General features: G+C 42.1%; 1 protein-coding gene across 5 annotated transcripts in view; it reads right to left on the bottom strand.

Annotated features, from left to right (window-relative positions):
- Positions 1-4,992: 4,992 nt before the first annotated feature.
- MSRB3 (methionine sulfoxide reductase B3) overlaps positions 4,993-27,757 on the bottom strand; it is an 86,761-nt gene continuing 63,996 nt past the window's right edge. For all 5 annotated transcript variants that reach the window (XM_086748844.1, XM_086748859.1, XM_086748834.1 and 2 more), the window contains 2 exons: positions 12,806-12,903; positions 4,993-7,747 (listed from right to left, as the gene is read on the bottom strand). In XM_086748844.1, the coding sequence (XP_086604970.1) occupies positions 7,583-7,747; positions 12,806-12,903 (263 nt within the window). In that variant the 3' untranslated portion in view covers positions 4,993-7,582. The remainder of the gene's footprint in view (positions 7,748-12,805; positions 12,904-27,757) is intronic.

Here is a 27,757-nt window from a genome sequence, read left to right as displayed (position 1 = left end):
ATGGAAATGGCTGGAGACACATGGTTTCTCCAGAGCAGACTCAGTAAGGTCTACGAGACCATGCCTTTTCAGCCGAGCTCTCCTCAGATATGACAAGTCCTGTACTCTTCGAAAGAGCGCGCTGGGCCAGTTAGCGAGGAGAAGCAAAGTTGTGCATCCTGCTCGAACAGCCTCAGCCCTGCAACACAACTCAGAAGAGAAGCAAAACTGTATATATAAGTGCCTCCATTTATACCAACAGTAGGAACCTTCCACACTGTTTTTTTTTTTTCTTGTCACTCTGGAACAACTTGTCAAAGATCCATTTCTTTTGTTTTTCCACTGATGACCTAGAAGGAAATCTGACTTGGAGAAATCTCCATAGCCTGAATAGTTGACCCAGCTGAAAGATGAAATAAAATACCCAAAGGGAAGAGGAAAACCTACCACCCCACTTGGCATCTGGGTGTAGGAAAAGTGCTGCTCTGCTATGACCAAACCACTTTTAGATGCAACTCAGTACTGGGCACTGTCTCAGCCTTTCAAGAAATCACTTTCCACTGTGAACACTGACTGCAGTCAATGCAAAACATTTATTCCTCTCATCTGAGGATCTCCCACATGCTTTGAGGTATTTGAGTTCGTAAGTGAGAATACCAAATATTATTCCTGTCGCACGTACGTCAGTCGGCTGTTGGATGCTCTCCCTCTATGTCATGGTGTCGTTGAGGATGAGTGAAGCTGCCCTTTGCCCAGACAGCTGTTTGATTTAAAACGCTAGATTTGGGTGTTGCTAAAAGCACCTCCCACCACTGCTGTCCTTGTTTTCCAAAGTAAATAGCCTCTGGCGTCTTGTGACCTGAACAGTACCAAGTGTCTGACCTTGAAAAACAAAAAATATTTTATTTTAAAAGAAAAATCTGCAGTCTAAATGATTTGGGACACTGCTTTCCTTCCTCAGCAGGATGCTGGAATGCCCAGGCTTTGGTAGGAGCTGCTTACACACCACAGACATACACAGGAACATATTTGCCCTCTAATGATATATTAGGCAATGGTTTTGAGTTGGCAGGCTACTAAAAGCCCTAGCCAAACAAAGATAAAATTGTAATTTATCAGCAGAGAATACTGAATTCATGGTCACTGGTGACTGCTGGGACTGGTGGTAGCCCACAAACCTGAAGCGGACAACATGGAGACAACAAATTCCAGAGATTGTTTAGAATTTTCTCAGCTTTGGGGAAAAAAAAATGTTCAGATGTTTTTCCTAGAAATTGTTCAAACTAGGAACAAGATAAAATTATCATCTTCCTCAAAATCCGGTACAACAGGGCTGAGGCAGCAAGGGTGTATGAACACACTGGGATTGCAAGCACCTTCTGCAGCAGGAAAAGGAAGGTGTGAAGACAGCAGTAACGATGCAGAGGGGCAGCTGGGGGCTGTCTCACTGAGGGATCAGCAGTGCTGTGCTTTAGCTGGTACAGACCTTTCTTCTGAGAATTTGGACCATGGTTTTTAGGATTTCTATTCTCTGTACCAGTTATTTGGATGAGCAGGATTTTCCAAAGGTATCCTTTTCCTATGAAAGACTTAAACAAGTCTTGAAAATATTTTATATCACAAGTATGTTGAGGAATTTTTCTCAGTAGACCTTAGTCCTTTCCATCCCCTCAGATTTATAGTAGCTTTGTTTCACTGAAGTCAGTGAACAGACTTTTTATTTTAATTTTAATTAAAATAACAGACTATTATTTTAATTGTCCTGAGTTAAGTGGGATCTCACAGTGCCATGGTGGGAATCCATCTGATTTAAGACAAGGAGGAGGGGCAAAGAGCAAGGGGCAAAATGCAAATTCCTCTTTCCCCTTCCCCACACTCCACCTACCCTTCCATCTCCTGACTGCTCGCTGGATAGAAACTGACTGCTCTTACAGCGAGGAATTCGATCTCCTCACCAGCTGCAGCATCACCAAGGCTCTCAGGGATACTGCCACAGTGATTTCCGTGAACCAGTATCAACACCAACTAATTTCACCAAAAAAAACAGCGAACAACTAAGAAATCACCAGGGATGCTGGCTGTTACAGACCCAGGCCAAATGTGAAGCGGTGTTCTGGAGGTGAAAGGATCTCTACACCATTACAGACCTTCTGAGTTTCCTAGTCCCAGGGGTGTACTTTCACGGGAAGAAAAACCTGTTTCAGATCACACCAGATATTTTCTGCACTGCCCAGCAGTTATACCTGAGGATGTTCTCCAGATGTTCGTGTTTGTATGAAACGTACAATAATAAAGTTGTAAACCAGAGGAGACAATACCCAGACTGCAAGAAGAAGGGCTTTAGGGCAGCCTGGAAAAACATGAAAATTAACTAGCCCACACACAAAATCAACTTGTCCGCTTTAATAGGACAACAAAGACATATTTTATTTGGTTTTCCAAAGAACTCCTACTTTTCCCAGCAAGTAGGCACACATGATTTGTCATGGTTCTTATACTGCCAGTTGGTGACTGTGTGTATTGTGGGGAACAGATATTCCTTCCACCTGGGCACACAAGAAGTACAGGGTCTAAGACAAGGTGAAGCCACAGTTCAGTTTTTAGGCTACAGTGAAAAGAAAAAAATAATATATCATTGTCTGGAATGCCAGCTATTGAAAAACAAAGGAGAAGAAAATCCTTCCAGCAAGTGAAAATGGAGAGGATGGAAACAGACCTGTTACATTAGGGCAGTAAAATTTCCTGGCTAAAAGAAGTTAGACCACAGGTATCATCTGTGCTGAAACTATAAAGAGCACCAAACGGGTCCTGATCCCAAAAACATGTGGACATAACTGAGACCTTTTTGCTTAGTGCATTTAATATTACACCGGTGGCCTGTATAAGGATTTCAGAACATCAAATGCCTACGCTGCTCGGAGTTTGGCTATTTCAGTGATTTCATTGATTGGGGAGCATTTGGAAGGATTATCTCGCTTTTTTTTTTTTAAAGATGCCTGTAAAAATAATACAGTTGCTGACTGCTGTCACGGCTTTGATCTGAAAAGCATAGTCAGGCCCTGTGGTGCATGACTTCTAACAAAGCAGGAGCAAGCCAGACTGGAATGCAGCTCTTCAAATACGCAGGATTAAACATTTTTGCAGGTTTATTGTGGGACCTGTAGGTGGCCTCATTTTAATAGTCAATAAGCCGAGAACTATTAGTTCAGTTTGCCCATGAGCTATGCAATGTTTTGTCTTATTCTACTGAACTGGAAGCTGATGAAGTTGCTTCTAGTGCCACTGAATACTCTGCCTTTTGTTCTGTAACCAGGTATAGAGCACACCGATTTTAATTCTGAAAGTGCAACCGTCTGTTTTGTTTTCATCCTTAAATTCCTTGAAGGATGGGGACAGAGAGGGCACGATTTTGTAACTCTGAGCTGGGACCTGTAAAGCAGCCTGCATCGTGTATTTCACATCCCCTCCCAGACGATGGGTGAAGGAGCAGAGCACTGCAGATCGTGCACTGACATTAACCACAGGCATTTTGTAACACACTGAACAATAAGAAAAATTAACATACATCACATATTTTGTTAGAGAAGGCCTAACCTCATGGCTTGCCAAATTCAGTTGGGTGAATGGACTGCAAAACAAGGCTAAGTGAATTAAGACTGAGACCGTTCAGTACAATCAACAGAGTACCAACATCCACATCCACACTTGGCATCGTGTTTGTGACAACGCGTTCTTCAGTGTCACCCCAACAAAAATGCTGACTTACAATGTTGTCCTTTTTAACTGAGCTATTTTTGGGGTGAGGAAGAAATGGAAATACAATGGAGCATAGCTAGTGCCAGAGACAGCTCCACCTTTGTCAGCTGTTGAGAGGGCAATAAGGCCTCATGCCTCATGCTAGTGCACTGGGCAGTCCTATCCTGTGGGTCGTTATTATCACTGTCTTCTGTGGGGCACTGGAGGCAATTTGTGCACTTGTTTTATCTTGCCTTTTATCCTGAGAGATGACAGAGCCTTCAGACACCACTTACCTGTGAGTACATATAAGAAGCCATGGCATTACTTGACAAGCTCCCTCTCCTTTCTTGGAGAGATGTCTTTGCTGCATAAATCCAGATGTCAGCCTACCTCCACCCACGTGGGGAATACATGCTATAGCCACTGTGGTAAGGCCCCAGTTTTAACTAGTTCACATGCACACAGTCAATTTTTTTTTAGTGTATGAGAGCGGATATAGCTTGTGAAAAAAGCTTACAGTTAAGATGCCTTTAATATATGGAAGCCAGATAGCTACAACAACAAGAGAATCACAAAGTGGTTCGTTAACTGGCCTCACGTCGCTGATGCTGCCACCATTGCTTCTCCCACCCTGTAGCCAGGGCACTCAGAGGTGATACCTCCAATGTTTGAGAGAAATTAGCAAGTGAATTAATTTTGATGTAACTCTCTGGTTCCCACAAACACAAACATGGGAGCTGATTTGAAAACAGCCTGCAACTTCTTCCCCTACCTCACACCTCTCTTTTAAAACCCACTGCAGAGCTGATCCGTTGAGCGGCATTAACCTGCTGCCCATGGAGTATTCCAAACCTGCATCCTTGGAGATGAAACCTTGACAGAAACAAACTTTCCAGCCAGAATCTTCCACTGCAGACTGAGTCTGGGCACCTTGGGGCTCCTACAGCACACCTGTGACTCACCACATCCCACACCACAGCTTTTGGAAGCAGCCAGAACTTCTGCTAAGTAAAAGCTGAGCCTTTCTCAAAACATTTACCCTCTCTACTGGGCCTGGGTGCTTGCGATAATTCTCCCAAAAGCAGGTAAGTGCAAGGACACTGTACCTTGCAGTGCTGTGCCCCTGACAGAAACTTGCTGGAGATGAAGTGCTGGCTATATAATATTCACAGTAAGTTAAGGGAAAGCAAAGTAAAAGCAGGTCCCTAAGACATGCTGCAGCTAGGGGCACAAAAACTTGCCATAAAAATAGATAAATAAGGAAGGAGAGCAGAATTATTTATAAAGAAATTTATTTTATATTTGTGTACAACAAATATATGAAAACAAATTTAATTTGAAAAATGTATATTCGATTTCTTAAAAGTATTGAACTCTCTTAAGGAAAGGTTTTCATCATTAAAAAGGTACAGAAGGCTAAAATTATACTTGGAGAATATATGTGGGTGTATGTATATATATATAAAAAACATGTGCAATTTTATATATATATATATATAGTATATATAAATAACATGTGTGTCTTACATGATATTTTAAGGTATGCTATTTAAACATCTGAGTAACAATAGAGATATTATAAAATATATTTGCTATTTCTACACAGTTTGCATTCAGTTTTTATAAGCATCTAGACAGTGCAAAAGTTAAACATACAGAAATATTCTCCTATTATTCTATACATTGTGTTCAGCTCCCAAGTTTCCTCTGTCATGATCACAAACAGACTGAACTAAATTTGGAGGGTTGAATACTAGCCCTTACTAGCATCTTCTAAGAGCAATAAAAGGAAATCTGTCTTACCCTGCGCTGCGCTGTGGTATAGTTTGCGCACAAGAGAGAACAATGCATTTCCTATGTTAAATGATCTAACTCCCAGAGATCACATACACCTCACCATATTGACTCATTTCATTGCACTCCATATCCTGCAAAAATAAATCTCCTGTAGGACAGCATACATTACTGCGTACTGAAGCTTAAATAATATATTTCTTTAACATAAGGCAGGAATATACTGAAATTTGATAAGACTTAAATCCAACAGCAATCTCAAATTAAACCACATTTATGTACCACATTTTTATAGATACTACTTTTTTATGTTTATGTCAGAAAATGTGGTAGAGAAAACCTACTTTTCTTTAAATAAAAGCAAGGGATAAAAGCAGTCCTTCTACAAGAAATTGCTAAAAACCAGTGGGACCAGGAGAAACTTGACCGCCTTGAAACACCGAAGGTCAGTCTGCACAACCTTTTCTGCGGCCAACGAGCAGTTCCTTGTGTGACATCTGGGGGAATACTCACGTGAGTAGGTGCTCGCTACAGCAGAGCCTGAGGGGTTTTAGCTCTAAATAGCTATCATCCTTATTTGCATCTATTTGATGTTAAGGTATTGTATGCTTTTTCATGTCTTTCTTATGTTGCTAAAAGAAGGCAATTCTGACCGTGCCATATGCTTTTACAGTAGCTATATTTTAACTGAAGGATGTTCGTACTTTAGATATGTTTATTATCACTGACATAAAAACCTCAATCCTGTTTCCATAAAAATCAATGGTTGCTTTGCTCCTACTAGAAATAAAATTGGATTCAAACATATTAGTCACAGAATTTGCTAATGAAAGTAAATACTATATTCATTACTTCTCTTAATGCTTAAAGGCAAAGTGGTGTTAGCAAATGCTGTAGAGTATAGCTTAAAGAACAGTATTATGCACAATTCTAGACAAACTGTTATTCAACAAAATCTAAAAGCAGCTGTGAAAAACATCTTATGGGACAGAGCTCTGACAGGCTTTTTCCAAATTCATTTGTTAAACCAACCCCTTCACCCACATCCTACAGCACAACTGCACATATTAAAGGCTGTGACCTTGTAGGCAGTATGCATCCAGACCAGCTAATCTTTAAAATTGGATACTTCAGGAGGGTCTCCCTCTTTCTCCTGCATTCATTCTTAAACTCCACTTTAGCAGAAACTCATGTTTCTGAATCCTTGTAGCAACTGACAAGATAAAGAGCCTAGTGTCATCCCTCATCTACTTCACTTCTCAAGTTTATCTCTGCACTTGTCCATATAATTACCCCCTGCAGATTTCACTTTAATTCAGATTTGAGTTACAGTTGCTGAAGAGGCCTCACAAAAAGACGAAGTCTCATTAGTAGCCTGCAAAAGTGAGCCTTACTAGCTAAAACCTTGATTTAAATACCAAACAAAGGGGAAAAAATAGATGCTGAGACAATGTTTACATCCTTTCAACCACACCCTTGAAATTTTGGCAGGAAATTAGCCAAAGGCTGGGCTTTACATCTCATCTCTCTCTCTCAGTTGGGAAGGAACAGCCATAAGTACAAGTTTTTGCAGGGCGCGGCTGATGCTGGGAGATGGCTGAATACATACGACCAAAGGCTGCATGCCTCGCAAGTCAGAACAAAGCAGAGATGTGCTGGGAATTTAGGATTTTCTTATGCCCAGAAGTTTCCTATAAACTGGAGATAAACACAAGTTCCATCTCCCACAAAAAAAAAAAAAAAAGGAATAGTGTTCAAACACAGCACTAAGAAGAAACTAATAACTAATGGTGCCAAAGCCTCTCAATTTAAGGATTCCCCAAAGCAATCTCAAAGAAAAGAAAGGAAAAGAAAACCTGTGGAGTCAGTCAACACATTTTTCAATCCAATTATATAGTAAACGCACCAGCAGGCAAGGCCTCAGTTCTGAAAAGGTGAGGAAGAAGAAAGATGGTGCAAAATGCTTTCATACATTTAAACATTCTTAGGATATAAGACAGCAGGCAACTCAGAAAACATTCCATGTAAGCTGTGTGGGATCTGCACAGTTTTCTGCAGGCTTTGCTTCGTCCTACAGCTCAGCTTTGCCTGTTTGGGCAGGACTGGCGTTACCGCTGCCTTCTCCGGCGTTGTTCTTGTCTGCTGGCTTGAAAGATAACGAAGCAGAGTTTGTGCAGTACCGTTTGCCAGTTGGACGAGGTCCATCATCAAAAATATGCCCCAGGTGAGCACCACACTGAAACAAAACACAATAGAGTTTCTGTACACACACTGTATTTCTGTACAGCTTGATGGCATCACCGTGGTGTTAAGCAATGACTAGCAGCCGCTTCCAAGGAAGCACACTGGTGCCTACATTGCCCTTTCAAGTGGGATTTACAACCTACATTTATTTGCAAAAATGATCCAGAAAGATGATCTTCTGAGATACCACGGGCGCCTTAGACTTCAAGCTCAAATTTCATGTACATTTCCCGTCATGCCACTGCATATGTTTGGTTGGGCCACTATTTCTGAGAAGTTGCCTGTTTGTGTAATGATCTCATGGCAGGAGCTCAGTTAAAAACATGGTGGCGAGGGCAGCACTGCCCCCATTTCACTTATTGCTGTAAGGACAGATGTGTAAGAAAGGGGCAGCCTGAACTCTGGGCTCTCCTCAGCCTGCAGCCATCTGCTACGCCCCTCAGTAAGAAAACAGCAAGGACCTAAAGCAGTGAAAATATTCTTTGGAGTATGCCCTCATATTATTATTTTTTTTTTTTCTTTCCACAGCCTGCCACTTTTCTGAGCATCAGGGTCCTTCCAGGTGCACTTCTCCTCACCCCTGAAGGGGATGGAGCTCATCCCCTACTCATCTCATACTACTTTCTGCAGTACATAGGACATAGGGACAGGGGACTGAAAAAGACCTGTAGTGAAGATATGTAAAATATTTCTGAATGAATAATCTCTAGCTGGGAGTAACTTATAAACAGGAATTACACCAAATTTGCTTTTTGTAAGGAATATGAAACTACAGATGGTCTGTTGACACTTTTGTTCTGTATGAATCAGCCTCTGATACTCCCAGTGATATTGAGGGTGAGCACTACTTCTCCCATCTGTAAGAAAGGTAATAGTCCCTTGCTTTACAAAAGAGTACAGTATTTTGAAGAAACTGGTCTAGTTGATCCTTATTCAAAAATAAGGATTACTATCACTGCACATTATGGTTGACAACTTATCTGGATAATAGGAACTTCTTGTGATTAGTCACTTAAATTCCACAAGTTCATTTTTACAGCCTGCCATGAGAAATAAAAAAATAAAACCTTGCACTGGAGAAATATTTATCTTGAACAGGAAAGTCATGCTGCTTTACCAGAGAGCCTTGGCCTTTCAAGTCAATAGCTGATCTCAGTGAGAGCTGGAATGATGTAACTGAGATCACAGAGCTGCCCGTGGGCTCGCAGTCAGACAGCAAAAATTAAGGACTCCAAATTATTCTTAACATTTAGTTAATTCATAAAATCCCAAATACATACAGGCACTACTGATTATTGCAAACTGTGAATGAGTTAGTGATGGCATCTCTCTCTACCCTGCAGTTAATGTGTTGCTAATGTTCTCCTGCTGTTATGGCCTTTAATTCACCAAAGCAGTAGGAATGGTGTCTGCAGAAGCAGGTAAAGTTTTGGCTCTCTCAACAGACTGAAAGGCTGGGGGAGGCTCTCATGCCAGCTAGGAGGGAGATAAACTCTTCTCATTTAATGATAGCTGAAACAATAATCTTCACGAACTCCAGGAGCAGGGCAGGTAGGCACATGAAGCCTCAGTGCTCCTGCCCGTCGGTCTCACCCACGCAGCCACATCCCAAGGCAGGCTCCCTGCCCCTTGGAGAAGTGCTGCTGAAACAGCCATGGCACCCCAGCAAGGACTCCGGTAACAAATGAGGGCACTTCTAGCCTGTGATATCAGCAGGATGAGTTCCCAGAGGCAATGGGAAAAGGCACAGATCACTTTGGATTAAGCAGCAGCTGCTTGGCTTTGTAAGGAAGGAAGACATAACATGGCAAACAGGAAAAGGCAACAGGAAGTTGCATGGGAACCAGAGAAGACAAAGCTTCAAGTCTTGTTCCTGAAAGACTGCTGTCTTGCAACCCTTTCCTCCATTCTCCACTGCTTATTTTATTTCATTTTCCTTTAGGCTGAAGGCCTTTTTTAGTAATTTTGGGCAGAAAACCTGAGATGTTCCTCAGAGTGGAGTCTCTCACAATGAGGCATTTCACCTGATTATAAAGCTTTTCCATACCTTGGGAAAAAAAAATAATCTAAAAAACCCTAGTGTCGCAGAGAGAATATTTTTCTAAATGCTCAGCATCCTAATTAAATCATCTAATCTCAACTAAGAATGTTTCAAAACCTCCTGGCTAGAAGTGTTAAACAGATCTTTTCCAGATTAACATTTATCCAAAGATAAATCATTCCCTCTCCACTGGACAGAAACAGAACAAGAGAAAGCATAGAGAGAAACGGTCTGCAGGAGTAATATACTCACAAACATACAGACTATGAAGACAATCTATCAAAAAGGTTTTCCTCACAAAACCTGAGAAGCTGTGCAAGAGTTCAAGGTAGTCTCATTACACCTTCTTGTGATGGCAGGATCACACCAGGATTGGGTTACTGCAAAATTCGTTACCTTTTGAGATTAACCCTCACCAAAAATTTATGTGGCGATTCTCTCTGTAGAGGGACTCTATAACTCATCTGCCCTGAAAAGAAACGTAGTTCAATCCTTTGCATCACAGCATAAGAAATCTGACCCTCAGTTGAGAGCACAAAGGATGAATTGATTTTACTGTCCTCTCCACACATAATAGGTGCCGACCATTTTTCTGGGGCGCATATACCTGTCTGCAAAGCCTCCCAAAGAGAAACAATAATCTGCTGCAGCCTTGCACATACATACACTGGGCAGAATGCACTGGGACAGTGCAACGGTTAGACTAAAGCATCTGAAGTATGTGTTCGGAAGCAGGAAAGGGGGGGTCACTGCTAACTGTCAGTATGCTTGGATCTCCCAAGCCTCCTGGTTCTAATATGCTGCTGGGAGGGACACAAGGCAGCTTGCAGTCAGCTGCTATGGCCGAGCCCAAGCTATCAATGTGCAAACGGCACTTCTGTTGACTACAGAATTGTATTGATTTGTACAGGTAGAAATAATAGCGAGGGAGACCTTAGGAGAAGGCACTCTTGAGCAGGAAAGAGAAAAAAAAAAAAAAAAAAGAGAGATGCAACCAGTCTTACAGTATTCCTCCCATGTATTTGTAATTAACTTCTACCTGTCACTAATCATTGACCTTTTAAGTACATCCAGGGTGATGTGTTTCCAAAAAACTGCAAAAGTTATTTCTAGGATAATCCCATGGGTATCTTTGATTAATATTACAGCAATTTTCCACCAGTGTTTGTTGTCTATAATGGAGAACATTAAAAGAGGGGTTTTTATTCTCTCAGACAGGTGGAAGGACTTTTAAAGAAAAATCAACTACTTTTTCATCTGCAAAAGATTAATAAGGTTTTGGGTGTGGGAGAGGGTATTTCCCTCCAGTTCTACCAAGGCCTGCCATATCAATCCCCCTGCTTTCCAAGCTGCAGTATAACTGCAGGTTTTTGCAGCTGCATGTGCGATTCACATTCCTAGGGCTCTGAGGAGGGGAGGAAATGGTTTTGTTTTGAATACACAATGCGGCAGTATTAACTGTGCTGAGCAGTGGCTGCAAAGATGCTCACCACTCCTCAAGCTATTTTCCTGCGTGACTTGATCATCAGTGGGATTATTGCCCCAGGAAGTTGGAGTAGCTGGTAGGAAGTTGCCATTGGATTATATAGCATTGGTCATATTTTTTTCTTAATGCTTTAAATTCAGGTTTGGGTTTTGCTTTAATTTTATGGTGTCTGCATGTGCCTGCTGCTAATATTGCTCGTCTCGGGTCTGCTAACACTATTTTGTTTGGCAACAGGTAAACGACATTCCCAGATTCCTTGGCCTGACCATAGGCTGCCTTGTGCTTCTCTCAGGTGAAACCAGGAGCTCTGGCTGTCTCTCGAAAGGTGTCAGCTGATACAGGCTCAGCAGGCTGGCAGTATGCTGATTTTAGCATTATTCAGGCCAGAGCTGAATAACCAGAGCTGAAGAGAGTGGATTGCATTTTTGATTATGCCAGTAATCACTGGTGAAGCACAAGATTCCCAGTCTGCAGTCCCATTGCTACCTCGCTAAGGGATTTAGGGAAACGGATGTTCCCAAAAAGTGTTACATGGATCTTCTAAAGCACATCATCAATGTAAAAACTACAGAATTATGTTGTACCTGTGACATACTAGCAGACACGCTGGCCATTAACATGTTGGACCAAACCCTCTACCCAGGCTGAAGTTAATGGTTTCTCTACAAAGACAATCTTGCCTCTTTTTGGGAAGCTTCTTAACTCACTCTGAGCATTTATATATGAGGACTAACTGACTAGCAGTGATGCATAATGTCAGGGATGAAATTAGTTATCTTTCCACCAATACTGTCTGGAAAGAGAACAGCAAATTCCCAAGGCCCAAAGGAAGCTGCTGCTTTTCTCAGGAGGAGTTTGAGCATGTGGAGCTAGAGGACTGCAAGCTGCTGGGTACGTCTGCCAAATGCCAATGCAGCAGCTTCTCCCTTTGCTAGGTAATGATCACACCATTCCCTTCACAGAGAGGAGGGCAGCACAAGGGATGAGAGAAACTAGAACAAGACAGATAACGAAAAATTTGGGCATGTTTTGAATGACTACTGACTTCATTATTAAGGCAGATGGGACTGTTTGAGGCAGCCATTAGGACTGTGCTGAGAATGAGTTAGCACGGCTGCACAGTAATGCACAGTGATGGAATCAGCACACAGACAGTCGCTCCACTGCTTTCAACTTCCCTTTCAACTGCTCATGTGTGGAGTCAGTCAGCCAGGCTCAGGCTCAGGAGCTCCTTTGAAGGGACTCTCTTCAGGAAAACAATTTTTGTAGACTCAGCACCGAGTCCAACCATTTACATCCGCTCTGTTAAATCTCACACGAGACAACAACGTGCGTTCCAACGAGTCCTTTGTGCCTTCAGCTCGTTCCACCCAGCTGTTATACCTACAACCCATTGTGCTCTCTCACAATGATTACTATTTAATGGAACTGAAAGGTTTGCAAATCTTAGGGAAAGTACAGCACGCTGTAATGATTTTTGCAGCCTTTGCCATCAGAACGGTCTGTGTCTGCTATAAACTAACCTGACTGCAGGATATTTCAATCCGATGCATCCCGTAGGAGAAATCATCATTGAAAGTAATTACATCAGGACTGATCACATCATAGAAGGAAGGCCAACCTGGAAAAGAGGAACAAGATAAGTAAGAAAAGAGTGCTGGCACCTGGTGGCAGATGGCATTGTATAAAGCAAGACAGTATCACACTTTGAAAAAAGTACATCTCACTGCAGAGCCTGGACATAACTGGAGATTTGGAATCATAAATCATTTAGGTACTTTGGAAAATTTCCCCCCTAAATATAAAGTTATTTCCAAGCAAGGACTAAGCTGCCACTAGCTGCCCATCTTCCATCTCAACAGAGATTCCCACACTCCACCGCAAGCAGCGGTAGCAGTTTAGCTCAGGCAAGAAGGTGGTTGCTCAGGTAAGCCAGATTCAACCTCACCATCAGTTTAAAAAAATACAAATTCCACTCTGAAGACAAAGAGCTAGCCTTTATGGAACACAAGCCTTTCTGCTTTTGCAGTGTAAACGTACTTCAAAAAAGAGTTGGTAAGTTACAATTTAGAGCCCCAAAACCTGCCTTAACCTTTGCCTTCCCCAAAGCATGGTCACACCCAGAAGGATGTGCTCAGACTCTCAGCATTAGAGGCAGTGAGACAACTACTATTGTGTCTAATTTCAAAAGAGTAACAAGTGCTTCAGATGAGCCACGGACAGGCAGAGTCATAACTATACCTCTATTAGATACTAGTAGATGGTCTCATTGTGGTCTGAATCCAGGACAAAACAATTGCAGTCGTTAACACATACGTTCAACACAGCTGCTAGCGGAGCACTGAGCAGCATGACCTGACACCAGATGATGATGAGGTGTATACCTGATCTACCAGTAATGGCCACTTAACATCTAAATGAAGACCTTCCACACTAACTATTCCATGCCAAGCCTCCCCCTCTCCACAACATAGGTAAAAAACAACACAGGTCTATTCAATGTCCCAGTAGATCCTTGTTACACAGCTGTAACTTTTCAGTCACCCCTCAAAAACCTGTTATGCTCCATTTCCTGAAGCTGGGTTCCCACATAAGAACCTGATAGGCTTTAAAGTCATGTCAATATCTACCAGCGCCCATCTGAAATCCCACCAGATATCTGTCCCTCTCATTCAGGCTCTTGCCAAATATTTTAACATACACAGGCAACTCCTGCTCTCTGTGTATTACATATATGCCCACATATACAGAACTTTCTTGTTTTGTCTCATAATACCCGTTAAGCAGTTGCTACTGATGATTTTATAAAATGACTTGCAATAAGCTATTAAGAAACACAGCAGCAGCTGTGAATGACTGCATGCAGATGAATAAAGGATGTATACAGCTTCCCATAAGTAAAGTAAGTAAAATTTCCTATACGGTAAAAGCAGGTGTGGAAGCTATCAAGTTTTCTGAACGTGGGTAAGGAAAGTGTGTAAACTTTCATTTACTTTCCATGTATCTTCAGTTGTATCTTAAACCATTAAACATGGAAGAACACTTACTAGCATGCAAGCATAACAGGCATACATTTTTAAGAAAGAAATGCTCAGAAATGTTTTCTCTCCCTTTTGGGAACATCCAGATAGCACATTCCTAAGCCTGCAACCTGAAGGCATTGTGAGCCCCAAGGTGCCTACCTATGCCCCCAAAGTGCCTACCATTACAAGCGTTTCTACCCCAGAACTCTCTGCAGAAGAAAGTAGACTCTTTTTTTTTTTTTTCCCCAAAAAGTATTGCAAATTGAAGAGTTACAAAAAGCAGACAGATCAAGGAGCAAGGACTCTGAACAGGGAAAATATCCCACAAGACAGGAACTCAAAACAGTGCAGCAATGACAACTGTAAAAAAAAACCAATTTAAATATTCCTTCCCTCATGCAAAATATCCCTGCCAAACAAATACCTTCACAAACAGAAAAGGAATAAACATATGACAAATTCTGCAAAAGGGGTTATCCTGTTGACAGAAAAATTGATGTCTTCTAATTGGTGGCTCCTTTCCAACACCATTCGTCATCTTCTTAGCTGGGCCTCTGTCTAATGAAAACTGAGGCCTTGCATAGAGCTGGTCAGAATATTTTTAATGAAGCCTTTTAATTTTTTTAAAATTTAATAATTTTGCAGAACAAGCATATCAGTTTGCCCTTGTGTGATGGCAGAGAAGTTCCAACGAGAGAGTTGTTTGCAGCAATCAGCTATCTGATCGTGTGAAAGCCTTTGGAAGAGGAACACTTCAGTGCTGCAGAAATTCTCAAAGACAACCCTGCCTCCTCCATAACAGCAATAAGGGCGAAGCTTCAAAGGCTGCTACACAGAGATTGAAGCAATCTGTATCTTGCTGAGAAAATTATCTTGTGAGAAGGGTTTGGAGGAGATGTGTTTATGTCAGCTTTGACATTAAAGAAAGACCATCCATCCTCCTTTCTCCAGACTTTTCCTTTTGGTCTTCCCATTCACGACAGAAGAATTATTTGCTTTGGATGCACTCCATGCACTTTTAAAACATGAAGTCATCTGAAACCTATATAAACAGGGAAGCTCCTCCTAAAGTACCCTTTGTACCCAACTGGAGTGACTTCAGTTTAGGCTGTCAGTTCATGCTACACATGAGACATGTTCCAAAGGCTCCACCACTGTCACATATGGTCCCCAAGACAGGGACTAGGAAACCAATTGTGCCTTCAGTGAGGTCTTTTAACTCTCAGTCATGCATCTCTTCTTGAGTGACGTGGTGGGCCAGGGACCAGCACTGCTGTGACGAACCAGTAATGCCACGAGGGCTGACTGGAAGCTGAGCAAAGTCTGCAAGAGAAAACATCCTGAAGGGCACAGTGAGACACACTGTCACTCTGCTGACCTTGAGAGGAAGACAAGTGACCTGCTCATTGAGCTGATGAGTCAAACGCACCAGGAAAATCAATCCCTCCCTGCTCTCTCATTTCCTCTCTCCTGAGCTAAAGTGGAAAACCCATTTGATAGCTTGCTAAGCCTTCTCTGGCCATTTTCTCTACTCCAAAAGCTGCCAGGAACAAGCTGTAGAAGCAATCTCCTTGCCTGCACATCAGGCAACTCCCAGTGACGCAGAAAGCCAGCCAGACCCCTGTGGACTCTTCATACGCTCTTTCTGCCTGTCTAAGCGGTGAATGACCCAGCAGTGGCCTCCACTTCGCAAGGCCCAGGCTCCTTCCCCTGCGGTCTCACAGGCTGCCGCTCCTCCACGCCGGTCCTCCTGAGCGCCTGCCTCCCTCCCACCGCCAGGCTGCAAAATGGCTGACCCACTCGGCTGCTGCGAGCTGTGCTTTAACGCGTCAGCCTGCCTTTGAAGGCTATCCGGCTACTTGGAAAGGGCACGCTTCGGCAGGAATGGGGGGCAAGATGCCCATTTTGGATCTCTTCTGCTTCTGCTGAGCGGACAGAGAGAAACAGGAACCCTCAGCACTGCAGAGGTTGAGCGATGGAGGAGACCCTTTGCAAAGGCCGGTGCCAAGACTCGACCCTCGCTGGGTGATGGCCTTCGGTCAGGTCCAGCTCACCACATCTGACGGGCAGGAGCGGGGCCGCTGTCTTTTGAAGGATGGTAAAACATAACAGCTAGGAAAAAATAGCTTTTAGAGGAAAGGGGCAAAGGGTAATTGCTGGAGACAAGATGGGGGTGGGGGGAATCTGCCAGCTGAGTGAACAACTTCAAATGACATCTGCACATTTTTTTGTGTGCATGAACAACAGCTAAGACTTGTGAATACACTTATCCTTGAGTGTAAAGTTTAGTTTGAGGATGAGTATGACACAGTAATGGTCAGCAATCTTTATCATGCTATAGACATTGAAAATGAGCTCCTCCTTATTTTCACAACCACTTCGCATCACACTGGCAATATAAAAGGGCTTTAAAATAACAGGCTGTTGTGTTTGTTCTCACTCTGATGACCCTTCACATGGGAGCCAGGCCACTATATCCTAAGGGCCAGCTTCTGGTACATTAATAAGCCAGCCACAGAGATGAACAGTATTTCAGATATATAGCAAGTATACTTTCTTGGAACTAAAATACACTAAATAAAGCAATGAAACTTTCTTCTGTCAAGTACTTAAGTGAAAACCATGTGTAAACTGAACATTACTGACAGATCTTTTCCGCTCCATCCTGCATGAGTAATAGAAAGGATCTTATGCTGCTGGATGTCACACATACTGAGTCATGGCCCATTCTTCCTCATTCTGGGACAACCCCCAAATATTTCATAAAAGCTGCACAGCGTTTCTAAAATTCACCCCACATCCCCTCAATAAAAATCTTTTGTTTTTCATAATGGTCCCTATCCTGGCGAAGAGGAGACAGCGGTTTGTGTCTCCTCTCATCAAAGAATGCTTTTTCTCAGAGCAGAGATGGCCTGGTACTGCCCTGGGCAGCAACACTGAACAACAGGGAGGAAGAGGAATGTTTGCTCTGGTAACCTATGCTGGATGCTGGTTTTGCAGCCCTGGGCACAGGGTTTCAAATAATTCAAAATCTTCTTTCTCACTTTCAGGTGTCTTATTCTAGGTATCTGACTGAGTCCTTATGACTAATGACCCACCTAAGGCAGGCACCTATATAGGCAGCTGGCACAAGGTGGGTATCACGACAACACAGGCAGCCAGCACACAGCAGCCCCAGACAGCTGACAAACTGAACAGTTTGTCTCCTTCTTAAATCGAGATGCTGAAGTAGATGTAATGCCCGAGTATGGCAGCAACAGCAGACAGTGTGCCTACAGCCCAGCCCCCTTTGTGCATCCCTGGTAGAGGTATGAAACCCCAGCAGGAGTAGATTGTCTCTTTCACATTAACCCAGGAAATTGTAAAGCACCTCATCTCATGCACTACCTCAGGGCAATGCTGACCTCACACAAAAAAAGAAAGCCATTTTGTTCCCATAAACATTTGGAAAGCAGTCCAGCTGTTGACTGATTGATCAGTTTTAGAAGCACCTCAAACCTCCTTCCAGGTTTGCAAATTTGCACACATTTTGTGGTAGCTAGATCTCCGACTTCCTAATAAATGGATGCAAGGAGACATCTAACCGTTAAAATATGGGTCTATAATTATTTGCAGAAGCAAAACGGCAGGCTGCTTTTGAAAATCAGCCCTGCTAGGCTATTTTTTTTCCCCTCTCCTGAACTAATATTCCTTTTGACTTTTTCTTTTTAACAGCCCAATGGCAATCCCAAAGCATCTAATGCTCTCCCATTTCATACACCTGCCGACTGGAGACCTCCACAGTTTTTCAATAACTGCAATGTCTGTAGTTATGTTTTTCATTTTAGATCCCAAAGATATTAAGTTCAACCTGCATTCTGTCATTCTTTGCTGTAATTATTCCAAGCATTTACTTCAGTGAGTTATTTACAGATGGAGAAGTAGGGGGAGATGGAAGATGTTAGAACTACCAAATGGCACCAGATGGAAAAGAGGACCTTGACCTGAAAAATACCTTGTTCCTCTGATGCACTGTATTTTTAGAATTCTGATTCCCTTTCAACCTAATGCGGATTAATGAAAACCCAAAGACTTTTTAAGGTAGAGTCTCATCATTTATCTTCAGCGAGAAGCTATGTCTGTGTAAAAACATGAAGCATATAGGATTTTTAAAAAGGTAATAAAGCTTCTGCTTTGAAACTGCTGTAAAGCCAAAGGGCCTTCACTTTTTTCTCACAGGTTTATTGAAACAGAATCTGAAAGACACAGGCATCCACAGCTCTATGCAAGTTTAATTTAGAACTACAAACTGATGTATTGCTATTATTTAGAATGTCTGGGCAGATAAAAGGCTTTTTTTGCCTAACAGCCTGGGTTATTTTTCATAATATCTTCATGATGATGAATGCATAGTAAATATAGCTACTTACAAATATTTTACCATCAGGTAACACTACTTTCAGTGGAGGTTCATCTAATTTACCCAAGTGTGGCTAAAACCAGAATCTGGCACAGAAATATTCTTGTTCAGCAGCGAACGACTTTACATTAGATATGTATTCCACTGGAAAGAAAACAGTTGGTCACTTCCAGCAGCATCCAGATACAAGACGGACGACGATACTGTTTTTCAGCAGAACATGCAGAGCATTGGAGCGGTACTTGTGTTGGAGGAGCGAAGACAAAGACAAAATGAAGCTTAATTTTGGAAGGAAAAGTAAAGAGAGGGCTTATCTCTAACAAGCTGCCTGTCTCTAACAGCAAAGTTGGGCTACTGCAGCAGGCAAATACCATGCTGACAGAACAGTGTGGGAAGGGAATTTTACAAAACAATTGAACTTCTAATAGCAGCTTTTATGACACAATCGTCATCTGTTTTTTTTTTTCTTTATGTTTCTCACTTGGGAAATAAAAAAGTGAAAACCATAAATAAAGGTGGTATTTGTTCGCTTCCACTACGGCACTCTGAGCATCAAACCAACTTATGAAATAGCATATGCAATCCAGATTTATTTCTTTGTTAGTGGGAGGAGGTTATATTTGTTTAAAATGATTGTTAACGGAGACTGAAACTTAGCATCTACAATTTCATTTGACATCTGAATTTTTAGGAACAAGAGTGCCCCTCATGTCTCTTCAGCAATGAAAGCATGGGGCCTACTCTCTGTAGCAATTTTTAACTGTATCACAACACCGCTATCACCCTAGCTGCTTCCTTAGTCCTTTCACTGTGCTCTAAAATACTGCTAAATACAAGCCAGCTGTTTTAGAGCCTCCTCTAAAACACTCCTGACATCTCCCAATGTCTGGGCTGCTGCTAAAATCAACAGGTAGGCAAAAGCTGGGATCTTCCTCAAGTCGTCTTACAAAGATTGAGTTACAAATGGCTTCTTTCTTGGTTCAGGTTCAACAAAACTACTGAACCTAACTCACTTCCTCCCAAAGGATGGGTTTCTCCCCTCATCTCAACAGTGTCTCGTTACTTTAAATCATGGCTAATGTTTTTAAAAATATATCTTACACATAAGTCAGCTGTAGATCTTCAGCATCAAAGGAACCAAACAGAATCATGTGAAGCAGTGTAACCTTAAGCTATAATTTTAAAATGCCATCAAGAAATGTCTCAAATAGTTTTTAAAATTTACTGTTGACCTAGTAACCTCAGTCTAAAGCATTGAACTTCAAATAAATGTTTTTGTTTTCCTTCCAAAAGCAGTACTGATAAAACAAATGCATATATTGCAAAATATCTTTGTATAGGTATACCTACAAGTTATCTGTGCAAGCCATGAAAATAACTGAAACTTTCATACAGGCTGAGTAAATCAGGATAGCGGTAGAGCTGGCACACCTTATGATGGAAGTGATTTGAGAAAATTGGAATCTTAACGCAGAATGTTCACAGAGAAAGTAAAAAAAAAAAAAAAAAAAAACAAATGAGCAAATGCAACCTTGTAATAATCTCCATCCGGCACTGACATGAACAGCAGTCACAGATGAAATACGTATTTGAAAAATTTGTCATGGAGTGTTTCAAGTAATGAACATCCACAATTTGTTTTTAAACCTGTTGAAATAATTTCCTGTAGTATTGTTATGCATGTCTGGGAAATAAAAAAACAGCCAGAACTCAGTTGCACACTGAAACTGAAACTTCAGAGGTGGAATTCTGACAGAACTACTTTTAAATAAAAAAAAAAAGCAGCCTGTACTGTCTTCCTTTTGCAGTTATATTCCTTCTGCTGAGCCTCCTTCTACAGTGCCTCCAGCACCGAGTGCTCCAGCAGACAAGCACCCTCCTCTTTACAGCAGGACAAACAGGCTCTCATTGCAGTTGTAAAGTTCTGAAACAAGGGAAAGAGTTATTACACTGATTAAAACTCAAAAAAGACAAAGGCCCTCTTTCTTCTGTTTACTTTAGATACTGAGTGAGATGTCTTAGTGAGGGAACTTGGTCACAAATAACTAAGGCACATAATTTTCTTGGCCATCAAGGAAAGCTTTTGTCAAGATTTGGGCCAAGACGGGCAGTTAGCAGATGGCAATGTCTGCCCAAGGTTCACAGAACTGAGTACTGAACAGCAGGGAGAAGACAGAGCCACAAACCACCAAGTCTGCTGTAAGGGCCATGTGGCCGCAGGACAAGACTCTGCAGGAAGGTAGGGCTCCTTTTGATGTCACCATGGAGCAAAACCCTCCTCTTTACCTAATATTACAGCTTATACACTAAGCTAGTCCTTAAAATAGATACATTTCCAGAGCAGGATTTTTATCCCAGTCCAGGAACATCTCGTCATGAGCTACAGGCACATCAAGCCTCACAAGGAACTTTGCCATGAAGCCCTCCTTCACCTGGGAAGTGCAGAAGCTACTCACTGCAACTTCATGCAAAGACTTCTGAGGTACTTCTGCCACCTTGGACCTGGTACGCAGGGTGGCTTTACATTGCCCTCTGCCTAAGACTTCGTCTCTACGACACACGGTTGAACACTGCTCTGTTATGCACAAAAGGACGCAACAGCTAAAGGCACTGCAGAAAATCCTAAAAGAAGAAAAAAGGAATGATTTGTGGGGTTAGATTGTTTGGAGTTAGTGTTGGTTTGGGGGGGAGGTTTAAATCTTTTTAACAACCTCTTATGCAAACAAAAGGAGGTAGGTAGTAAGGCTGACTAGAAAATAAAGACCTTTCTTCACAGAAAAGCCTGACAAAAACAATATACATGTGCACACACACTCCCAAACACTCCTTTTCCTTTAACTTTTCAGTGGAAAACTTCAGCTGTACTTTGAAAACTTCTGAAAACTGAAACTATTGAAATGGAAAAGTTCGTATTTCAGATTATAATGTTCACCTTCTGTTTTGCTTTCTGTTACAGTTTCTAAAGCAAAGCATGCCCTTTCTTCTAAACTCCATATTTTCTTTCAAGAAAGATTTCAAAGGAAAACTTTTCACAGCCGTACTAGGGAGCTGGTGACACAGTCCAAGGAAAAAAACAGCAAACGGTTTAAAAACTGTCTCATGAGGAGCTGTTCTCCTTTAATGCTCTGCTGGGGGCAGCCCCACTTACCTCTGGAATCACCCAAAGACTGAGCAAAAGCTAACAGGGCTCCTGCACAGATCAGCTCAGCACAGGTCTCTCATTTGCTCAGGTGCCTGCGCTATACCTTACATGATCGTGTCTTGGATTTCTTCTTTTTTTCTTCTGGATTAGCCTTTTGTTGTATTTTTCACTTGAATAAATAATTGAAGCTAAATAAATGTACCGTACACAAACTGCTCCAGGCATGGAAGTAATTTTCAACCTAAACTAAGAGCATTTTTAATTAGGTACAGTATGAATGGTCACAGTGGAAGTCAATTATACCCACTACATGTTTTTGCAGACAAACACAGGTTTATAAAGATCCAACTCACTTCAGGGTCTTGTTTTTTTTTTTTTTATGCTATTCTAGGTAAAGAAATCTGTGAAAAAGAGTAATTGGCTTGGAAAAGAAAGCTGATGCAATAAGCAAGAGGAGAAGTAAGAGCTGATTTAGAGAGTCAGCAAAAAGGAAATGGGCCAACATGCAGGAGAAAATTGGAGAAAGGCAAGATGCTAGGAGTGGGCATGCAGTCCTCTAACAGAGGCATTCAGGTTATCTCAGGGAAAATGCTCCGTACTCCTGCGAACTTGTCTCCATTACACTGTGCCGCCCACCCCCCCCCCGCCCCCCCTCGGCACTGGGCCAGCCGTAGCTGCAATTCCCATCCTCAGCTACGGCCACTCTTTGGAAACCCTCTTCTGTAACACTGCGGGCTGCTTCCTATTTGTGTTTCCCTGGGCTTTCTCCTCCGGGGCCATGCGATGTCCCACTGCCCAGGTGGAGCAGCGGTCCCGACTCCACCTTTTGGGCACAGGCCATGGCGCGGCACCCGCGCTCAGGGGAGCCCAGACAGCCCGGGCGCCGCCGGACCGCTGCCCTGGCACAGCAAGCCCGAGGTGCAGGCCAGCTTCGGGCCGTGCCGGCTGCTCGGATCTCCGAACATCGAGAGTGGGGAATCTCCCAAATGAAAACCCTGGAGGGAGAGGAAGAAGAGAAAGGTAGGACCCGCAGGCCACGGCGTTTGAGGGGTAGGAGGACGCGTAACGCCCCCATCGTCCCCCCCTTTCCCGCTGCCTCCGGAAGGGCTGTTTGCGGCGAGGGTCGGGAAGGGCACCGGGAGGGAAGGAGCTGAGCGGCCCGACCCGCAGACAGAGCCCGGAGGCTCCTCCGCGCCGCTGCCGCCTCAGGGCGAGGGGAGGGCCCGCCGGGGCGGGCGGGCGCGGCGACAGCCCATAGCCTTGTTCTTGTCTCCACCTGCTGATTCCATAAGCAAATATACTCGGGGCGAGTAACCTTGCACATAATACACGTGCCGGGTATTTTAAAGTTGCGTTGTTGGGGTATCTACCTAGGAGCTCCAGCTGCAGTCAAACACCGTGATGCGGGGGAGGAGCAAAAGACGCTAAAACTGGAACGAGTGACCAGGCTTTTTCTGCTGTTTCACCCAAACTTTTGGAAAACAATTGCACAGTGCCACGCTGTTGCCTGTTTCCTCCTGTTCAAAGGTACCACGGAGCTCCGATGACCAAGGGCAGCCAAACTGGATCATTTCGCACAGAGAGGGAAACGAAGGCAGACGAAGCCCTTGTGTAAGTAGGCGAGTTGGCACTGCCATCACTCGATGCATTTCTGGAGCTCACGTGTCAAAAAGCATCACCTTCAGTTCACTGAACCCTTCAAAGAAGCGTGCGCCAGGGCTCCAGCCTAACCTGGCTCTCACCCTCCCCAGAAAGGACTAAAAAAAGACAGGGAAGGGATATACAAAGGCATTTCTCATCAGCTGCTAAACAGTCCAATATACTCGTAACCTTAGCTTCTCTGCTTTATAGCAAGTGAGTGATGAAAACCTGATGGGACAGGCGTGCAGGCTGCACTCTGAGCCACCAGCGTGCATTTTCGGAATTGGACAAAAATATTCTGAAGTGGACACCTGGAAAGGGCTTGGGCAGCAAGGGAAAATACTGTTGGGAAAGGAAGAGTTTAAAAAAATTAAGAAAAATTTCTGATTAAAATTTCAAGAGGTGAATTGCTGGGATGGATTAATTTTCCTGAAAAGCAGGAATGAGGCTCTGAGCTGGCTCCTCAGATGCTATTTGGAGACCTCAAAAGCAGTCACTTAGAAAGCAACTTCTTCAAGGAGTGCAGCTAAAACTACAAAGATCTAAAATTGCAGTCAGACACAGGAAATTCTTAGGGGAATACAAGAATTTTATGAGTCAGAAGATAAAAATCCCTCTGAATACTTAACTAAACTAATCTAATGAAGTAGTCACCAGGAGAGGAGTGTGATGAATCTGCATGTCAGGAAGGACAAATTTAAACAAACAGGAAATTGAACAACCTGAAGCTGTTTTCGTTTTTACTCCCTGTGCCTTGCTCCTTTTTTTCTTTAAAGGTGCAAGCTGAGTTGATGGCTGCAGAAGCTGCCATGTGGGTCGAAGAGAACTATTTCATTTTACATGAAGTTTCAATTTAAAGTAAATTAATTGCCTGGCTTCCTTTCACAAAGTTGGGAAGTTGTTTATTTATGATTCATTATTTGTGCTATTGTAGACCCTACAGGGCTTGGTGCAATGAAGCCATTAACATTGCAATTGATCTAAATTTTATAACCTAAAATTTAGCTTCCTCTCTGGCAAGCAGAAGTGCTTCCTATTAGATGTTTTTTTCCATGCTAGTAGCTAGAGGGTTCCATTCTAAATAATAGCTATCCTGGTCCAGCTTCACATTGAGGTGCACAGTTAGCTTTTGACATGGAAAAGTTGTCAGAGAAGCTTCCAGAGAGATCCTCATGCCCACAAGGGCTTTGAAGTTAGGTACAGAAAATTTTAAGACCACCTGTGTGAAGCAATATTATACAGAATGTTACCTCCTCTCCGTTATGGAGCCATGCATCGTCTAGACTCAAAAAAGAAGTTTTATGTATGTACAGTGTTGCATTCTGGATGCCTTTTGTAAGGAGTGAGGAGCTTTTTCAGTGTATAACCTTTTTATTAAAAATTCTCTCATTTAGGAAAGAAATTTTAGCAAATTGCACTTTGCAAAGATCATGTTATAATTCCTAAAACTACAGAGATTGCTATTATTCTCATAATGTTGCTTCTATACTAAAATTAAGTTTGCATTAAAGCCATTCTGTTACTTCAGGTTTACTTCAGCTTGAAGGAAGTAAACCTATAGAGAAGCCAGATTTTTTTGTTTGTTTGTTTCAATGAGTTTTGTGATTTCAAATGTTTTCATTCCAGAATGGAGAAAAAGAAAAAGGAAATTTCTCTTCAAACAAGCTTTCCTCTAAAACTGATCTTGGGTTAACTGAAGTGTTTTGTTATACAAAAAAAAAAAAATATTCTAATTTTCTTTCCCTTTCATTTTATATTTCATACTAAAAAATTCAGATAAAAAATAAGAGAATTTTGAGATGAAAAATGAAACTTTAATCCCCAAAAGATAAGCCACTGGTCTCTCAGCTTCCACGGTCTAATGTGCTGTGGTAGATAGTATGCTAGGCATAGGCTGAACTGACTGCAAATTACTGTTATATAAATTTAGGACACTGCTTAGTTTCCTATCTGAACTGCCTGTCTGGATCCTCCTATTTGGGGTTGATTCTGAACTCCACTTAAAATACTAATTGTTTATATTAAACAGACAAGAGAATGTGTGATATATTTTAACTGTCAAAAGTGTTGTGAACAGCAGCAGCTGGAAGAGGAATGTTTAATTCACTCTGTTATCCCCAGGCCTTTTAGAATCCTGTATCAGCAGCTAAATCTCACTCTTGCAGGCAAGAAAAACAGGGTACAAAGAGGTAGCACAGGAAGCTTCTTCCACAGGAAAAAAAAAAAAAAAAAGAAGGGGTATTCATAAGCCATAGCATTGTCATTATTAAGTCAAAATAGAGCATCACTAAATATAAAACAGCATTGCTGCGTCTGTGAAAGCTGTGCACATTTTTGTGTGGAACAGCTCACATTTTGTGGCTCCTTTCCTGTGCTGGTTTATTCACACTTGGCTGATGCCAGAGACATGATGCAGGCAGTGATGGCATGTATCACTTGAACCATTCACTACGTGATACCCCTAAAAAGGCAATCTTGATACTACCAGTTACTTAAATCTTCTGGACAAGAGGTCAGTGGTTTGTGTAAAGCTGTGAGTAAGGATAAGTTTTCTCCTCCATGCAATTTATTCTCACGGCATCTCAGACACCTGCTCAGGACAGTTCCCCCATGATAATTGTTGCAGTATAAGCTTATATATATATATAAGTATATATACCAACGGGGCCCAAAACAAGGGTAAGAGTTGTTATTTAAGAGAGATTAATAAGGCATTGCTATGTAACAGGATCAAGTTGTTTTCAGCATTTATAAAAACTTTAAGCAGGAAAAACAACCACAATGATACTATTTTGCATACTTCCTTGAGAAAATCTGAATAAAAGAGCAAATTAGCTGCACGTAGACAAATTATCTTTCTAATGTCAAGGGAATGGAGGGTTTGAGACATTAAATAAAGAGATGCATGACCTTGTGCAAACTGCTGTAGTGCAGGTTTTCCTTGGGAGGCCTGACTTCTGCCATGTGATCTGGGGTCTTTTTTTTTTTTAATGCCACATTTACAGAACGGATTTGGCATGCTCAGGAAAGGAACACTGCTTTTGTTCATTCCATCAGTCTTTCACTTGTCCAATTGCCACTGCTGCATTAGTAGGAAAAATAGACCTAACGAGGTGTAAAATAATGCTCTGCATTCGAAGACTGCGCTGTACCTCATTTCACTTTAATATTTACTTCAAAAGTAAATTCTGCTGAAACCTTGTATAAATAGCACCGAATGAGTTTGCAGGGTATTCTGAGCTTACTGAAGCAAAGTCAATTCACACCTCATACACACAACTGCTTATTTGGATCCTTACTGCCAAAACTTCTGCCAAGAGAGCTCTGGGATGAAGCAAGGGGGGAGATACAGGTAGGTCGGGCTTGACTGGAAGAAGTGGTGTTAACAAAACAGAAGTTAGCCAGCAGAAACATAGTCCACACCAACTGACAGTAAGCAAGAATAGTTGAAATAATAAGTTGAAAGGTAGCTGCAGGCAGAGATTGTAATTAGATTTTAATTTGGTTTAATGCTTTTTACACCTTATGTGTCCAACTTCTCATTTTCAGTCTTTTCACTTTCTTTCTTGATTAATTTTTCCTTACGCTACAGGAAATAGTTCTTATTTTATTTTTCACTCAAAAGGGCAACAAACTGGGTGTCTGATCTTCCTCTCAGGCAGTGTGTGTTTGGGAGTCTGAAGTCAAGGAACTGTAGCCTTGAGTAGACTAGATTTTGGAAGGAGCTGTGTAGAGATTTTGTTTAGGTTTGAAAAACAAGCTTGTAGTTCATTCTAAGAGGAAAGTCTTACAGAGACTTTCACCAGACAAGGCAAAATACAAATCTTGACAAGGACTCAGTAGGAAATCTTCCATAAAACAGGTTTTTAAACAAAAGAGTAATGAAATACTTACTTGCTGCAAGCAAATGTTTTCACCAAAGACCCACTCAACCAGAACAGCCAGTAACCTGCTGGTCAGGTGGTCCCATGGGAGATGCACAGGAGGCTTCTGTTCTAACCAACTTCGGATATTTTTTATGCAAAGCGGAGAAACTTTAGCAAGGCAGACTTAGGGGAAGGTGTCATAAGATGGCTGAAGCAACCCATCAGCTTCCTGCTCTTTTCTTGCCCCTGCTCTCAGTTCTCATGGTCCTGCTGCTTCCTCACCATTCACTGGCCCTGGAGCTTATCCATTTGTGGGGAGAAAGTTCAATTCACTAAACCAGCAGAATATTATTCAGCTTTTTTTTTTTTTTTCTGGGCTAGCAAGCTGAATCAGTTAACTGATA

Source organism: Chlamydotis macqueenii, chromosome 1, assembly GCF_036417535.1.
Source record: "Chlamydotis macqueenii isolate bChlMac1 chromosome 1, bChlMac1.mat, whole genome shotgun sequence".
In the NCBI taxonomy this organism is placed as follows: Eukaryota; Metazoa; Chordata; class Aves; order Otidiformes; family Otididae; genus Chlamydotis; species Chlamydotis macqueenii.
This window is presented reverse-complemented; position numbering and strand designations above follow the sequence as displayed.